The sequence below is a fragment of the Cupressus sempervirens genome, chromosome 7 (genome assembly GCF_028749045.1).
Source record: "Cupressus sempervirens isolate cs-2001-9-10 chromosome 7, ASM2874904v1, whole genome shotgun sequence".
In the NCBI taxonomy this organism is placed as follows: Eukaryota; Viridiplantae; Streptophyta; class Pinopsida; order Cupressales; family Cupressaceae; genus Cupressus; species Cupressus sempervirens.
The window spans coordinates 550,403,622-550,420,894 of record NC_143124.1 but is presented as its reverse complement, the minus strand read 5'-3'; the positions used below and the strand labels follow the sequence as shown (position 1 = coordinate 550,420,894).

Here is a 17,273-nt window from a genome sequence, read left to right as displayed (position 1 = left end):
TGGAAATGGAGGTCATCCAGTTCATTGAAGCAAGTGACACGAACTTCAGTTCTTTCTTTATCTATCATATCAAAACTAAACATGTGTCCATTTCCTTTGTTTTTTTTAAAGTGGTGGATCTCCTTCTTTGCAGTAACACGACCTTGTATCATCCATTGTGGTTGGAATGGATTCAAGCTTCGGATAGGAGAAATAGTAGTGGGGGGTGTTTTTTTAATTAGGGATGCATGCAATCCAAACATCAATTTTGGAGGAGTACATGGAATGGAAGCTGGAGATTCTATTGCATTTGTGGATGTAACTGTAGAAGGTTGTTCCATTTCTACAAGTTTCTCAGGTTCTTTGTAGTACAAGGTGGGGTCACCAATTAATTCATGTGTTGCCGAGGAGACCAATAATTTGGAAATTACAATCCACCTACAGAAAGGACAAGAAATGTATATTAAGTATAGATTATACTTGGATGGAAAAAAAAATTGTTTATTGTAAGAATATTTAGACAATAGGTGGTTTACCTTGATGAACAAATGGTTGGAATAGTATATGTAGTAAGTTGGATAATAGTGCCCTTTTGAATCTGTCCTGTTGTGACAAGGCTAGTATATTTGCTTGGCAAGGTTGCTTTTTGTATGTGGACCCCATCAGAGAGCTCTAACTTGTATCTAGTTGTTGATTGACCTGTCTCTCCAATTGGTGCAAGCGAATACACTTGAAGAAATGGTTGCACGTCTAACTTGTGACCATTGAGAAGTTTAATGGCATCTTCTGTGAGAGATGAAGCCATAACTAAATGGTTTCATAAATTTCATATTATTAGTTGATAGGTGTTAATATTTGTTTACAATAGATATAAGAAATGTATTATATAGTAAAGAGCATAAAAGACAAAATGTAAAGCAAGGAATACATGTTTGTTTGAACATAGAACCACAAACAATAGTCTTGTACAAGTAGAAGACTATGAAAGGAAAGGCAATAGAAAAATTATAGGTTGACATATATTTAATAACATGCTTGAAAATTGTTGGAAAATTAAACCTTGTGCAAAAACTTATAATAAATAAGTAACAAGTTGGGCTAACGTAATTTGTAAGGAAAAAGCAGTGCAAAAGATATAAAGAGGTACCTTTAAGCAACAAGTAGATGAATGTATGATGTAGAACTTGTAAATGATAGGTACAATAAATCCTGTAATACAATAGGGGGAAAACAACGTTAGCTAGTAGATATAAATGGAAAAACATTTGCAGAACTTGGGCTATGATAGTTTAGCTTAATAGTATTTGTTTGTAAAGAAATATTTTTAAAATGGATCTAAATCGGCATAACATTAATAAAATGTTAAATGTATATCCAAATTTGGCGTGGAATAAATGCAATTTAACTTATAACTAATGAAGTTCTGTAATAGTTTTTTAAAAAAAAATGAAGACTTCAATTAAACAAATTATAAACCAAACACATAGAACAAATAAGTATAACAAAAAATAGAATAGACTAATTAATTTGAATGGTATAAAATAATTAGGTTTAAAGAGTATTTTTTTGAATGATCTAATATGTAATAGTAATGCTTGTAATATTTTTTAGAAGACCAATTTTAATATGTAGAATATACAATGAGGGATAGTGATAAATGTAACTTCTTGCAAATATGACTATTTTATATAAAAAAATATCAAACATAGAAAATTATAATTTGTAATAGACAAAAACTATAGTTTTAAATGAACAATATCATTTACTTTATAGTTTTCAAAGTTTAAAATGCAAAATAATATAATATATTATTACATTTTTCGTAAGTACAATAAGTAGCTACAACTTGTCATATACATGTAGATTGATAGGGCGTACTCATGTTGGTTGTTTAGGTATTGAAAATTTGTTCATATAGTTGTACTGTTAGAAAAAGAATGTATACATAATGAAAGCATTTGACAAAAGAGTCTTTTTTAAAAGTATATTTGAAAATAAATTATATACATCACATTTGATGAAGTGTCTCTAGTTATCAAATTACATACTTTATTAAGTGTGTAAACATAAATTTTTAGAAGATGTAAGAAGTGAATTAGGACAAACAAGTAGGTAAAAGAAATACAACATTTAGAGGTGAATATCCAAAATAGGTGATATGTTGTACAATGTTCAACATTTAATTCAAGGCTACATAGGGTATAATATGCATAACAAATAGCTAAGTGTGTTTGAGGTAGTCCTGGAACGCATGACAGATGAATGGAGCATTGCCCTGTTGATAGAATTCATCAGTGTGCATTTCTCTCAGAAAAGTATAGAATCCAGCAAATATATCATAATGGGCATGGATTTTTTCTAGCACCTCGTATACAGCCAACACTTCGCTTTCTTTGACCTCAAATGTATTTCGACATATATCTTTAAGTTGTTGAACATTAATATTAGAAGCCAGATTAATTGATCTTGCGTAGTGTTCAATCTCTGTTTCTGGAGACCCTTCGTAGTTGATGGATGAGTTTGAAGCAGACGATGAATGTGGAATACTTATGCTACTTGATATTTCAATAATCCGTTCTTGAATTGGATTATGTGCCATGACCTATAGAATACTCGCTATGTTAAATATATGATAAAAAATAAATTGTACAAATTTATTTGTTCAGGAAGTGCTATATATACATAATTATAATGTAAAAAATAATTTAAACTATATATAGATGTATATGAAATTGAAATTGAACAATTAAATAATAGTTTTTTTGAGATACCTACTTCTAATCCCCACAATCAAATGTTGTAATATTTAAAACTTAGTGAATGTTTGATATGAAGATAAACATGCTTCCTATAAAAACATCATTTACCCATAGCTAAATTATATCTATTTCTAAGCACACCCCAAAAATGCAAATAATAGATATATAAACTTAATAGTGAGCAATTTTTGTACACGAAATATAAATATTGAATTAAAATGTGTACTTTTTGATAAGTGTGGTGCCCTATTTATATGGTGCAAAAACTACCATTGTTAACTAAAATGTGAAATTCTTTAATTAGCTATAAATTTTTAAAAATATAAGTAAAAAATTTACTTTTGATAGGTATCATCTATTTAATTTACATGGGAAAAATAATCTTATACTCGATAATAAAAATATATATATACTAAAAAAAAAGTTAAATTATACTTGATAAAAATAAAATTAATTATACCTATCAAAAAAGAATAATGTATAAACAAATACAAATGTAAATTGTGTAATGAGGGCATAATAATAATAATTAAACATAGCATATAAAAATAATTAAAAATCTAAATTTCAAACCCATTAAGCATTAAATAAATGCATTCATTGCCTATTTTTTCTAAGATGGTTTTTAAAATTATGATTTTAAATTTATGCAAGAAAGATAATTATTTATTGATTTTGAATGAGCAATTATGATAGTGATCAAAAGTAGTAAATAATACAATAATAAAAATATTAAGTTACCTATATTTGAAATAGAAATTTTATTTTAATTATATTTTAATATAGTTTTTGAACAATATTATAATATGATTTTAAAATAAAAACTATTACATATTTTTCTAAATGATCTAATAACAAATATAAAACAAAATTAACATTCATATCTACGTTGAAAGGAAAAGATTTAATTATATTAAAATAATAATAAATATAGAGTTGTTTTTAACATAAAATGTATACTTCAGTATTCATTAATTAATTAGTTAAGATAAGTTAGTTGTCTAACATTGTAAAAAGATGGAAAAAAAAGAAGTAAGTAGACTTCAATTAAATTTTAAATTGTCCTAAATTTGAGATAAAACTATCCTAAATTATACCATTTTTGTGAAAAATGCACAATATTGATACCAAAATGTGTGCAGCACAAAAATCGAGAAGATATTTAAGGTTGCAAAACAATCACTTTGCAAAAACACCATTTATTTATTATCACATCATAAAACATCTCAACACATTCAAAATTGACAAACACCCTAACATAAATGCAACCAGCGTAATATTATTAGTTGCACACAAGTATAAATTCATTTATCGTTATATAAATAATTATCATGTATAAATATCAGTAAACTTATAAACATGAAATATACAATTACTATATTTTCCTATATCAAATAGATTGTATGTTAGTATTTTTGTCGTCGATTTCTTTTCATCATTTCAATAATAGCTCTTAATCGTAGATTCCATCTTATACTATTACAAAATTTGAAATAGTTCACACAACCCGATTGACTATTAGCTTCAGTCTATGATTTAGAACTAAAATGTCTACCAATTATGATTGCGTGGGATGTTACAGTTTTATGGATTTCCATTATACGTGAGAAATTTTTTAACAGGATTGAGTGATATCAACTTATTTGCTAGTTTTAAATTACAAGAAAAGATTCAACACATTAAGTTTACCATAAATTCATGATTCCGTTGAAAGGCCTTTACAATTACGGACGCATATTTTTTTAAATATTTAGGGATCAAATGGTAGAAGTGATTTGCAAGATTCAAAATCAACATTGTGCTTGCTTTCCTAATTTCAATTATGATTATGTAACAAAGATTCGTGGTTAGAGTAAAGGAGCGTACGTATAAATGTGTTCCCGAGAAGAAGCCACACACAAGCTGAGAAGCCAGAAATGTCTCGTCCTTGAAGAAACCTTTGCAGAAATCAGCTTCAACTGTTGAAACAAGGAAAAATAGCATTCAAAAATGATTAAAACCATTTGTAAGACACGATATTGGGAAAAGAAACAGAATTGCAGGAAATGGAAGTAAATATCAAATCAATATCAAATATTTATGAATTTTAAAAAAGAATGGAGATAAATTCAATCACCATATAATAACAATAGTAAACATGACAAACCAAAACTAAATAGGGAAGGAGGAAGTATTTACTGCAAACTTGTCATGCTCAAAAAAACAACCCAGATCAATGAGTCTCTCAGAATCACCAACAATATATAATCTAGGGCCAAGTTGATAAATTTTATTTATAGACTGCAGCTGATAGTGGGAAATTGGGAAACCACTACAAAATGCATGAAAAACGGAGAACTTTTCAATCACTGATCATACGGTTGGAGAATAGGGAGGAAAGCGTGACAGACAGGACAAGCAATTATATCGTTTGATGACTACTGGACATTCATTAAATCGACTTCCTGGTCAACTGCCAAGGTAGCCATTTATTTCACGTCTCAATATTTATGGTCAATTGAGTTGTGGCTTTATGATGAAGTGGAATGGGAGGTGGCGGAGTACACAGTCGCAGAAGAACACCTACTAGCGTTCAAGCCCATAAATTTGTCTTTTGATGAAGCAGCGAGTTTGCCGCTTGCGCTCTTAATTGCCCTGCTAGTGTTTGATACCTTTGGATTTCACCAGGGGCAGAGCATGTTTATCGTGGGAGGCACAAGTAATAATTTAAAAATCTAATACAACTCGCAGATTGGAGATCCCCATTTTAGTTGTTATTCTATCTTTTTCTTATTCATTGGAAATGTATCCTTTGACTTTCCATCGTTTATTAGCATTTATAGAAATAAATCCACTTCCTCCGATGTAGCAAAAGGGGTAAATGTGGCCAGTGAGGCAAGGGAGATGTAGTTGTAGCCCGCCAGATTATCTTACAATTCGACCGTGGGACTCTTGCTCCTTCACAAAATTTAACGATTCCAAGAAGTTTTGAGTCAATGAAATATCGGATCAATCAACAACTAATGTTTTGAAAAGTTCACACAAGAGCTTCTCTGAAAAAATATCTGAAATGAAAGTGTCCTTTTTCGATCCATCACCTCATACTGTAAAAACAATCACGACATATCACTTTATCTATTGGGTACCCTACTAATTTCTATTTACCTCACATGCATTAAACGATGTCATAACGTGTATTTACAGTGTTCTAAATTAAAAGAGAAACTGCAATAAAGAACTAAATTTCCATGAGTGCAAGTCCTCTATCATTTGAACATTTGTTAAAAAATAGTTCCGTTAGCCCATAACAAAAGGCCCCCACAAGAAGAGGGAGTGGGGACATGAGACAAACATAAAGAGAGGAACTTTCATGGAATTGCAATTGCAATACCAATTCCCCGAAAGCCACGTCAGAGCCCAAACAACCCTTGAGCTCTTATAGATCGAGGTTGATGACAGAGCATGAATGCGTTAAAGGCGGTATGTATTTAGTGCGGATCTGCCACCGTGCGAGTGGAAGATAACTAATCAACGAAGAAAATGATTTGTGTTTTGGGTGGGAAGAACACTCCCAACGCAACATCTCATTCCGCATAAATAAACACGTACAGATGTCTCCACATGTGATAGGTCCATCACGTTGTCAGTCTCATTGCTCTCAGTTATGCTATACTACTGGTTCCAACGCATTATTGTAGCAGTGACAATGTGTGGTGCCAAAGACCCCTTCAATTCAGTAGTAGAAACGTATTGTCTTGTACAGTGTGGGGAAGATGGAAGATCGAGAAACGGTAAGGCTGAAGTCATCGCTTGCAATACTGCATATCAGATTTTGACCTAGTAGAGTATTTATTGCGTGAGACAAATGATTTAGACAAAAAAATACATTTATTTTGGAGCGTTGCTCCATAGGAGAAGCCTATCGGCTAATAATAAATAATTAAGATTAAAAACCAACGTATTATTAATTTCAAATATCTATAACAGTATTGATCATTGTCGTTTTCTCAATTAGATATAAATTGGGCACAAAGTTTTATATCAATCAGTGTCCAAAATCCATTATACTAAAAAAACACCATCAATCATTGTTTTTGTATTGTTTAAAAAAATCACTGTCCTTAATCAATTATAAATAGAAAAATCCACCATCCATCATAAAGTTAACCCCAAAAAAGTGACACACAAGATAACAATGATCAAACCAGTAAATAGTTTGTTCTTTACGATCAAATGTAATGAAGAAACTGACGGACGAGGAGGCAAGTGAATGGCACCGGAAAACTGAACTGAATCCCCAAAGATCGTCTCACACATACCTATATCAGAATAAACTTTCAAGGACAGTTTGATTTTACCAAAAGCATTTGTTTACACAGAAACCAAGTATTCATCTGCCCTGACTAAATTTATCCTTTCAAACCTGTACTGTACCGCAAAACTATCACGATAATGGAGTGTTGGCCTGTGCTGACACAAATAAAGAATTCTATTGATTTTCGTGCCCTAGTTGCATCGATACTTGTAGGCGGCGCGTGCTCACAACAGTAGTGTTGGGGATCGAACTTGCGACCAGTTAAAAGCCCTAATTTCTGAACAAGCAAAAACCCTACTTTCTAAACAAACGAGTATTAAATTCTGACCTGCAAAAGCCCTAGTTTCTAAACCAACGAGTATAAATTTCTGAACAGCAAAAGCCCTAGTTTCTAAACAAATGAATATAAATTCTTCACAAGCAAAAGCCCTAATTTCTAAACAAAAATATATATTCTTATCAGTTGAAAGCCTTTTTTTTTTTTGTCTTGCCTTGATTCTTTACACTGTGGAATTGTACTTCTGGTTTTTAGCATTGGACTGTGCGAACTGTGGAACAGGAAATAAAACATGCGTGCTTTGCAAGTACAGATGGATAGTGAACTGACGGAAACGGAAATAAATGTCACACGGCCAGGCAAATCGAAATGCGAGGCTGATTTCAGTTAACTCACGAAAATTTGAGTGCTTCCTTTATGAGATGTCGTGGTGCAGGGTTTTCGCAGGCAGCAATCACTTCACGGATTTGGCATTTGTCAATAAATTCAAGGCTTCTCCTCACTGGTCCTTTCGCCTTTTTATATTGGCTTTCCGGGATTCTGTGTATGAAGAGTACAGTTTTCAATTGAAAATACGAACATTATCATGTTTTTAAATATATTGTATATTGTTTTTTAATGTATTGTATATGACAAAACTTTTTTTAGAGTTTTTAGTTTATGTCAATATAATTAATATTTACATGATAATTAATATGAAATACAATTATCATTGAAAAAATGTAAACTTAAATGATGCTACTATTATGAAATGGGTCGAAATTGAAATGGTTTTGAACACAAAATGCTTTTATGTTAAGAATAATTTTATTGAAATAAGTATATAAGAAGACGAACTAATAGTTACTTAGGCTAATTTAAGACACTTAGAACATTTATTCTATATATAAAAATACATAGAAATTCTAATGATCAATTATAAATATTGGGCCATCTCTCCTATATATAAGCAACCAAAACTAAGGGGCTAGCCCAAAACAATTTAGAAATGCTAAATTTGAAAAGAAATTGAATTTAGAATTTCTGTTTTATAATTTAAATATTTTGATGATTCTTTGATTCAAAATTTTGATATTAATCTATATTCTTGTGTTTAATTGCTTGATGTGTTGGGCTTTATATTTTTATTGGATGAACATTATATATAATTATTGTCATAGATTTGTTAGTATGTCACAATATGCTATCTTAGGTCAAACTTACAAAAAGATAATTATTTTCTTTTAGAATCCTAATTGCAATGTGCAAATACAAATGATATAATGGTTCTTAAAAATAATAATTAGAAGATTCTTTATATTAAAAAAAATACATTTAATGATTAGACAAAATTTATGTTTAGAATAATGTTGAGCCCTCTTTATCCCTCTTCATATATTATTTGATAGTAAATCACGGCTTCTTTACGATTTCACACGTTTTTACTTTAATGGATATCACTTGATCTTTTGAGATATTGTATGCAGTTTAGGGTCTTGGATTGCACTTGATCAGATGACTTTCTAATATCACGGTCTCAATTGGAGTTTTGGATGAAGATCAATGATGGAAACTTTTATGACAGTTTTTGGCTTGGCTCTTGGTTTTTGTCTCCAACACCAAACAATGAATTGTATTCATATGAGTTTTGGCTTCTTTGTAATTAGAATATTATCGATTTGGGATTCACAACGACAAGATTCATTAGTGTTGATAGATACTCTCTCTTGATGCAATATTTCTTCTCCTACATCCTTTTTTATTAGGCAATGACCAAAGTTTTTATTTTCTAGTTCTTTTCTCTGGAACCAATTATTATTAATATAAATATAATGTTTTGCCCAAAAAAATAAAATAAAAATGTTTGGTCATTTTTAAATAAAAAGAATTAATTTAAGAATTAATCAAATTTAAATTCATGACTAAAAAATCTTATAAAAATTAAATGATCATAAATACATTATATATAAAATAAAATACAAAAAATTAGATAAATAAATAATATTAAAAATAGAATATTATAAGATAATATTTTTGTTTTTAAAAATAATTTCTCTAAAATAATAGTAAGATACCTAAACATCACATATGATCACTCCCTTGTTCATAAACATAGGATAAAAAGTACTTCTTCACAAAAGTCCAAATAGTTTTTTTAAAGGGAGAATAGAAGAACTACATTCTTTTAAAAGATACCAATAACTAGCCATTGGCACATATCTCCAAATATTTATATACCAGATTTAAGACATTTGGTAAGTTCAATTTATTCAAGGGTTCTTTGAAAACATATTAAAAATAAAAATATCATATCTTATCGAATTAATTTAATATGTTATGTGGCTTAAGTCTTTGAAAAGAATATCTAATGAAAAGTAAAACAAACCTCTTTAATAATTTTAACTAGCTAGATTGTGTGAAAATATATCAAATAAATCAAGGAAACTATATGAATTTATTTAAGATAAATAATATAATCAAATGATACTGAAAGTTAAATCAAATTGAAAATAGAAATATACAAAGCTAGCTGATTTCTTATTTGAAAAGAGAACAATTAGTATTTATCATAGAATTAAATAGAAGTACATGACCAACAACACATCTTTTATGATCAAAACCTTTGGTAAAGATTCCTCATAAATTCTTTATTTGCAAAGAATATTTTATTTAGATAAACCAAATGACTAATATTTAAATTTAGCAATCCCTAAAAAGAGTTAAGAACTTATTACATTTGTTGCCACAAGGAAATCATTACTCAATTACATTCAAATTAAAGATATTTGGACGACCACCAATTCACCATGAAATAATGATATTTTAGAGATTCTAACACTTGCACTTCACTACTCTATGATACAGTCTCATTAATAATTGATGTTGTTTCTGGCAGGCTTACAATTATGAGCCACATGTGCAATGGTAAGTCAAGCCTTTGCCTGTAACAAATGATGCATATCCAACAATTTGATTTAAACCCCAACAAAATGATAACAAACTGAACAAAAAATTGGAATTTGTGAACAAAAATTCATTTTAAAAATAAAATTGGAATTTGTGAATGAAACTCATTTAAAAAAAAGGGTTCTCAAACTTTAGAGTCTTAGGATTTTCTTCTTGTACATATTAATAATCTAGACTAAGGAAAGCATTAGTACAAGGACTAAAAATGTAAAAATTATCAATACAAACTATATAGCTCTGTAGAGGATTTTTAGATGCAAGTGTATTATCTTAATAAAATGTGATATATTTTGTATTTTTAATTATCTCAAAATCACAATGTGACTATAGCATCTTTTTTCCAATGGTGCATACTTGGACTTATCAAATCAGAGATGTGAAGAAGCAAAATTTGGAATATACATCTTTCTAGGGGGCTTTAGAAACTAGAATGTGGTTTTTGAGTTAGGCCTTCATTTTAGAGTCACGCCTTTCAAAGAAAGCATGCAAAATATCATAATTTCATTCTTTAGAACTATTATAGATTTGAAGATTCAAATTATCATAATTATCTCCACCACTTTTTTCAGAAGCAAAAATGAAAATCATAATCAGGGTGATAGCTTAGAAGGGGAGAAAAACTTTGAGAATAGTTGTGAGGACACCATATAGACTAGAGGCACCCATTTCCCCTTTCGGATCCCTTAACCCCTCTCATCGATTGAGCATGCCAGAGTTTCCATGTGCTAACATTAGGTAAACTAGAAGAGGGCCAAGACCATATGAGACACTCAACATGAGTGGAAAAAAATGGTCTAGAAGTTCAATCACAACAAAAATCAAAATCAAGATGGAAGTTCTATAAAATTTGAGAAATGATGCCAAAACTCACCACAGATGCCCATTTCTCCATTTGAATGCTTCAACAACTCCATTACTGTCAGATCTGCGCAACATTCCCCTGTGCCAAGCCAATATCTCCAACACTACGCCAACATAAAAATCCCTTTATTTGGCCCAATTCAATGTGCCACACTAATGAATGTATAATATATTGCCCTTGAATATATTATGACCTTGAAACATAATTAATAGTCAAAATTCCAAATAGTAACACAAAGAATCTTGTAAATTGTAAAATTGAACCTAAATGGCATCAAGATGACCATTTTCCTCTCTCATCCAGGAAGACTCAAACATGGCTTTTTCTTGGGCTTTGTAAGAACACATTTGTTGATTGTCTCTTAATGAAAATTTCTTCTCCAAGATGCGCCACCACATAGTTTTCATATGTTTTTTTAATGTGAAATTAAATATTTGTTCATTGTATTTCCTACTCTATAGAGGAGCTATGATGTGTGTGATTTATTTCTAAGTTTTTGTATATCCCATTAAGTTGGAAACATGCTTATCAGCTTTGTGGCAAAATATTGGCAAAAGATAAATGGAAATTTTCTTTTTCTTCTTCTAGAAGAAAGGAATCATTATGTTATTATATTTTATATTATCGAGGAATACCTAAGCTCCAAAGAAGACAATTCTATAAATTCACTATGTAATTAAGAGTCGAAATGAATAGAATAGTAAAATGTATGACATAACACAACCTACAATAAATTCAATGTTGACTGTTGGTAAGCATTGCTAAGACCAAAATACCTCTACTAAACATTGACTACCAACACCTAGTTTATAATAGAGCTGTAAAATGAGGATGTAATTCATGAATGCCGCAAGTGTGACTTTTGATTAGAAGTGCAATATGGTGATTTAAAAAATTAGTAAATCTTGTGCAACACAAAAGGTTTTATTATAGTATGCTATCAATATTTGGCTTAGTGGCAATAAATGAAATATTTATATGTGTATACAAAAAATTGCCATCTATTAATATCTTTTACAATTATGCCATATGAGGCACCATATATTTCTTATGCTACATCTCCTCTAAATGGGGAGTAAATTATACCTGAATTGGCAATTACGAGGGACAAAGTAGAGGTCGAGCTTCAACATTGGTCAAGATTACTCTTCTAACATCTTCTTAGAGCATCTCTTAAATCAAGACTATGGCTAAATAATGTCCATACAACCCTCCAAATACATTGCCGCTAAATAATTTCTAGCAGAATCAATATATAAACCAAGCTTGGGGCAGAGAGGATACTTTCCCTTCAAATGTATTAGCGCTAAATAATTTTGTATGGCCTGCACATTTTCTTGTTACAACCCTTTCCAATATATAAGCACTTGATAATGTCCAACAAAAATAAGATACTTCCATTGAACAAGCTTCTTGGATCACTAATCATTTGTCCATCGCAAAGTAGAGCTACCTCTAATACTTGTGCTTGTACCGGTGTATTTTCTATGATCAACATTTGCACATAACAAGCAATAACAAATAATTTGCAAAACTACATTTTTCAGTGCCACGTATCTGGAGTATGCAAAAAGTAAAAGTGTAGATGGGGCATGTGGACTTTCAAAATAGCTACCACATTATTTCAATTTTTGCAAAGCTACATGACACCATCTTATTTTTCTACAATGGTTTCAAGGGAAATGAAAAAGACCAACCAAAAAAGAAGAAGAGAACAACGAATAGAAAAAGTAGAAATAAAAAATTCAAAATTCAGTTTAATATAAATACTTTGATAGACTATAGGATAAATGAAAGTTGCACGGTTCCCAACAAATATACTAATATGAAAATGCAAGTTGAAAACTATAGTATATTGCCTTAATGACAGGGACTAATAATGCAATCATACCATTCCAACATTACTTGCAAAAATTAAGGTATTATCAATTTGCCTAAAGAGTGAAAAAGTGTACTATTTCCACAATGAACACATAAAGGTTATCAAAGTTTTAAAAGTAAGGTTACTTTAAAGTGTAGACAATGAAAGCTAAAACAATTGACTTTTTGATAGGAGGAATTATTTAAAATTAAACAAAGCTTCCCATTTAATGGATAAAATCAGATATTTTATTAAAGTTTTTTTTTTTAATATTATAAAAGTGTTTATAAAATTGAATTAAACTTTTGATATAAATGGTGTAGACTATGGAGTGTATGTCACATGATTTAGAGGTAAAACAAGTCTTTTGATCTAATATTAGAAATTATATGATATGTCAATATATACATAAAACTATTTATATAATATAGAAGAAAATTAATTAGAGATTATATTCATTTAAAGAAAATGTCTTTGTATTAAATATTATATAATTTTATCATTATGTTAAGTTAAACATGTTTCATATACTTGTGAAATATGCTATATTTTTCTACTTTGTTAATTTTTTGTAATATTTATAATAATAGCAACCATCCTTTAGCTACAATAATATTTTGTGAAGATATTTAAAGTGAGAGTACTAAACAAACATTGTAGCTCATGATATTGCATCAAGTTATAAGTGAAGTTCAAAAATGATTTGATTGATCATCAACATCCTAAACCCTTGGTTGTTAAAACATGAGAGAACACACAAACAAATCTAATCTTTCATGAAGAAAATCCTGATAACAAGGTCAATATGAATAGTTACACTCTTTCAACACCAAATTAGGAAAAATGTAGTTCTACTCTTACAATTAGATCCAAGACTTGTGTTATGACTTAGGTACGAATTTCTAGATTCCTTCTAGAATGATGGAAAGTTAAAAACTTAAGTTGGAATTTTTAGGTTTGAGTGCGAGTTGAGAGGGTTGAAGAGTATAATGAGAAAGAGAGAAAGGGAGGGAATGTGGTTAGAAATAATAATAGAATATTTAACATATGAAAAGTATAAGATTGATATATAACATATTAAGGGACGGTACCTTGGTATTAGTTGAATGACTTTCTTAAGGTCTCTTTTGGGAGATAATCTTCTTAGTCCATCCTTTAAAAAACAAAAACTTAGTCATTTTGTAATTTTTTTGGGTTGCATTTGCAATTGTAGATTGACCCACACCTTTAAAAAGTACCCCTTTTCAATTGTCTTTTGTATATTATGTAAGCTCACCTTCTACATATAATTTGTATGTGAACCCTCTAGCTCAAATTTTGTACTCTCTAATTGAAAGCTTATGAGCAACTCTTGGAAGTTCATCCATATTATTCCTAAAGTACTCATACATTAGACTTCCAATATTATTCATGTTCCAACCATATGGATAAAAAAACACGACGATAAAGAATGTAATTGTAACAAAGGAAATTGAGATAGGGTCAAGATAGATTTGAGAATCACTCTCTCCAAACCACATAGGAATATGAGTTCACCAAAAGAAAATATGGTTGACCAAATCCTTTAAACAAGGGGTTCAACTTAGTATCTTTGTTCTTAAGCCTCCTTTGTTTCTTAGGAATGAGAGACTCGGGGTATTGGACATGTAGCTTAACTTTGTAACAAAGCTTAAGCCAACAAATTGTATATTTGAAACATATCATAAAGACAATGAATGAATTGAGTTTTCACACCCAAATATTGGATTTGAATCTAGTTTTACTAAAGGAGAGGTAACCAAACTAAGAAAACCCAATTCTGGACACAACTTCTTGTAAATTGTGTATGTCTATCACTAAAATATGAGAAAATTATGGGTTATCAAGGGTGACTACACTCATCCCTAATCTATGGAGTTTCCCCGCCCCTGAGACTATCATAGGCCTAAGAACTTATTTTTATCATTTGAATGGAACCCTGAAACTTGTGTATGTACCTATACCTAAACTTGCAAGGGAAAAATGATGTGTGTGGGGTTATAGGGGTTTTCCTTAGTCAACCCCTCATTTTGGTGATTACCAGTTCTATGGACAACCAATGTCAAAAGTAAGAATTATATACTCTTATATCTCTTTAGTGTGTCTAAGATAGTTATGTGATAAAGTATATACAATAAACAAGAGATTTACCCTAGTATGTTAGGGTAAAAACCTACATATGAGATTGTGATCAAAATCAAACTGAAATTGGAAACTTGTAGAAGATCTAAGATTAACATGGAATCATTTCCAACTCAAAAGGATTACAAACCAATCATTAGTTGTTAATCTCCTTCTCACCCCTCAAAATCTATTGAAAGCTTACATTAATGATGTAGTTATTGTTGGATTTATGATGGAAGATTGATGTAAAACATAATTAAGATGGATGGTTGTTGTTGATGACAACTATGGTAGTGACATCATTAGGGAAGGTAGAACAAAGACAAGATATGATCAATGACTGCAATGTAGTAGTTGATAGTATACATAACACCTTTATAGCAACTGAGCTAGAAAAGAAATCAAGAGATGCAATCACACATGTACAAAATATAATTGGTGATCCTTCTTCTTCTTATTCCTTAGGAAATTCCTATTGAATATCTTGTAACTAATTGAAAATATCTTGAAAGGCATTTCCAATATTTCTCAAACTGTTAATGTCATCAACCTTAATAGTTGATGAGTGTCCCCTTGATTCCTCATCAATCTTTAAAATCTTTTTCCAAATGTAAATTGTTTCATCATGTAGACTTGTGCATCTTATATGAAAATTCTTTTTTCTCTCTCTTTACCCCAAATTCCTTTTGTGAGCTTCATATTAATCCCTGTATCTTCAAAGATTAAATAAGGTTGCAGCTCAGTTAGGGTTTTCTCTTTAATATCCCTCTTATTTGCAAAGATTACATCCATCTAACATCTAAAAATTATTGCAAATCATATGGAATCATTGAATGCAATTCCATAGGTTTTCTCTTAAATTTATGAAGATGTTGGATTACTACATCCTTGATTTTCTTCTTATCATCATGATTACTAATGATGTACCTTTTCTTAGCCACTATTAGGTCACTTATATCTATTATACCTCTCACAATTTCATCTATTGTAGGGTTTTTTCTCTTCATTATTCTCTTCTTTAGTTCAATAGCTAGGCAAATGCACCAAGTTGTGGTGCCAAAAAGGTGACACCCAACTTAGTTTTTTACAATTCTCAAAAGTGCACATACACTATAGTGCATGCGCTCTTTTAAAACTTAGAAGTTTTTATATATGGGATGCAAACCCACGACCCATTTCATTCATGTTATTTGTTTTTGTTGCTACCTTCTTTCCCCTCAACAGTGTGCACGTGGCTTGTAAAAGTTGAAGAATTTGCTCAATATCCTCCTCAAAATGCCTCCTCATCATTAAAGATCAAGAGCGAGATCACATAGTATGTTTTCTACTTTTGTTTTTGTATTGTTTTGTATGTTTTTGCATTGTTTTGTATGCTTTTTAAGTTTTTCTTAAAATTTATTTATTTATTTAAAATGCAATTGGTTTCTTATCAAGAAATGTGAATAATCAACCACCAAATCCCTAGCCTAATCAACAAAATGAAAATGAAAACCCTCCACAAGATCAAAATGAACTTCTGCAACCTCCACCGATTCAAAGACCTCCTCTTGGCACTCAAGACAATATAATGAATGAAATAGAGAGAGGGAAAAATGAATTAGAAACAATCATTGGTAGGTTGAAAGCTTGCAGGAATACTAATCCTATGAGAGCACAATTGGCATCCTCTCTTGAGTCCATTATGAGCCATGTAACTTCTGTTAGTGGTCAGTTGGATATTTGGCATGTTAAGAGAGAAGAACAAAGAAGATACTATGAAAAAAAATTATCCTATAAAGATGTAAGAAAAAAGGAAATAGAAAAAGGTATCATATGTACATTGTTTAAAAAACTAGGAGAACAAGACATTGTTAAGCATACAACTAAAAGGTTCCCCATCCATTGGTGCATACATGATGATATTAGAAATAACTTTTGGGATAGATGGTGGATGGTATTTGATGCCCCTCCTTGCAATAATCATGAGGTTTCAATGTATTTCTTAAAGAAATTATATTGTGAATTTGTCCTTAGAGAGATCCCCAATTATTGTGATATGTTAGATTCTTAGGGTAGAGGTGGGGGGTAATCATTTGAGAGGTTGGGGGCACGTTGTGACCCTAATGTAAATAGGGTGCCTATTGTTAAGCCACGGGTTGAGCATGTGATTATTC

The 17,273-nt window shown here is 30.4% G+C and overlaps 1 protein-coding gene across 1 annotated transcript; it reads right to left on the bottom strand.

Moving 5' to 3' along the window:
- Window positions 1–2,171: 2,171 nt before the first annotated feature.
- LOC149547964 (uncharacterized) lies at window positions 2,172–4,710 on the bottom strand. The gene is made up of 2 exons (XM_089794821.1): window positions 4,605–4,710; window positions 2,172–2,581 (listed from the first exon to the last, which is right to left on the bottom strand). Exon 2 carries the CDS (start codon window positions 2,576–2,578, stop codon window positions 2,201–2,203), a length of 378 nt encoding a protein of 125 aa, XP_089650947.1. The 5' UTR covers window positions 2,579–2,581; window positions 4,605–4,710; the 3' UTR covers window positions 2,172–2,200.
- Between the last annotated feature and the right edge of the window lie 12,563 nt (window positions 4,711–17,273).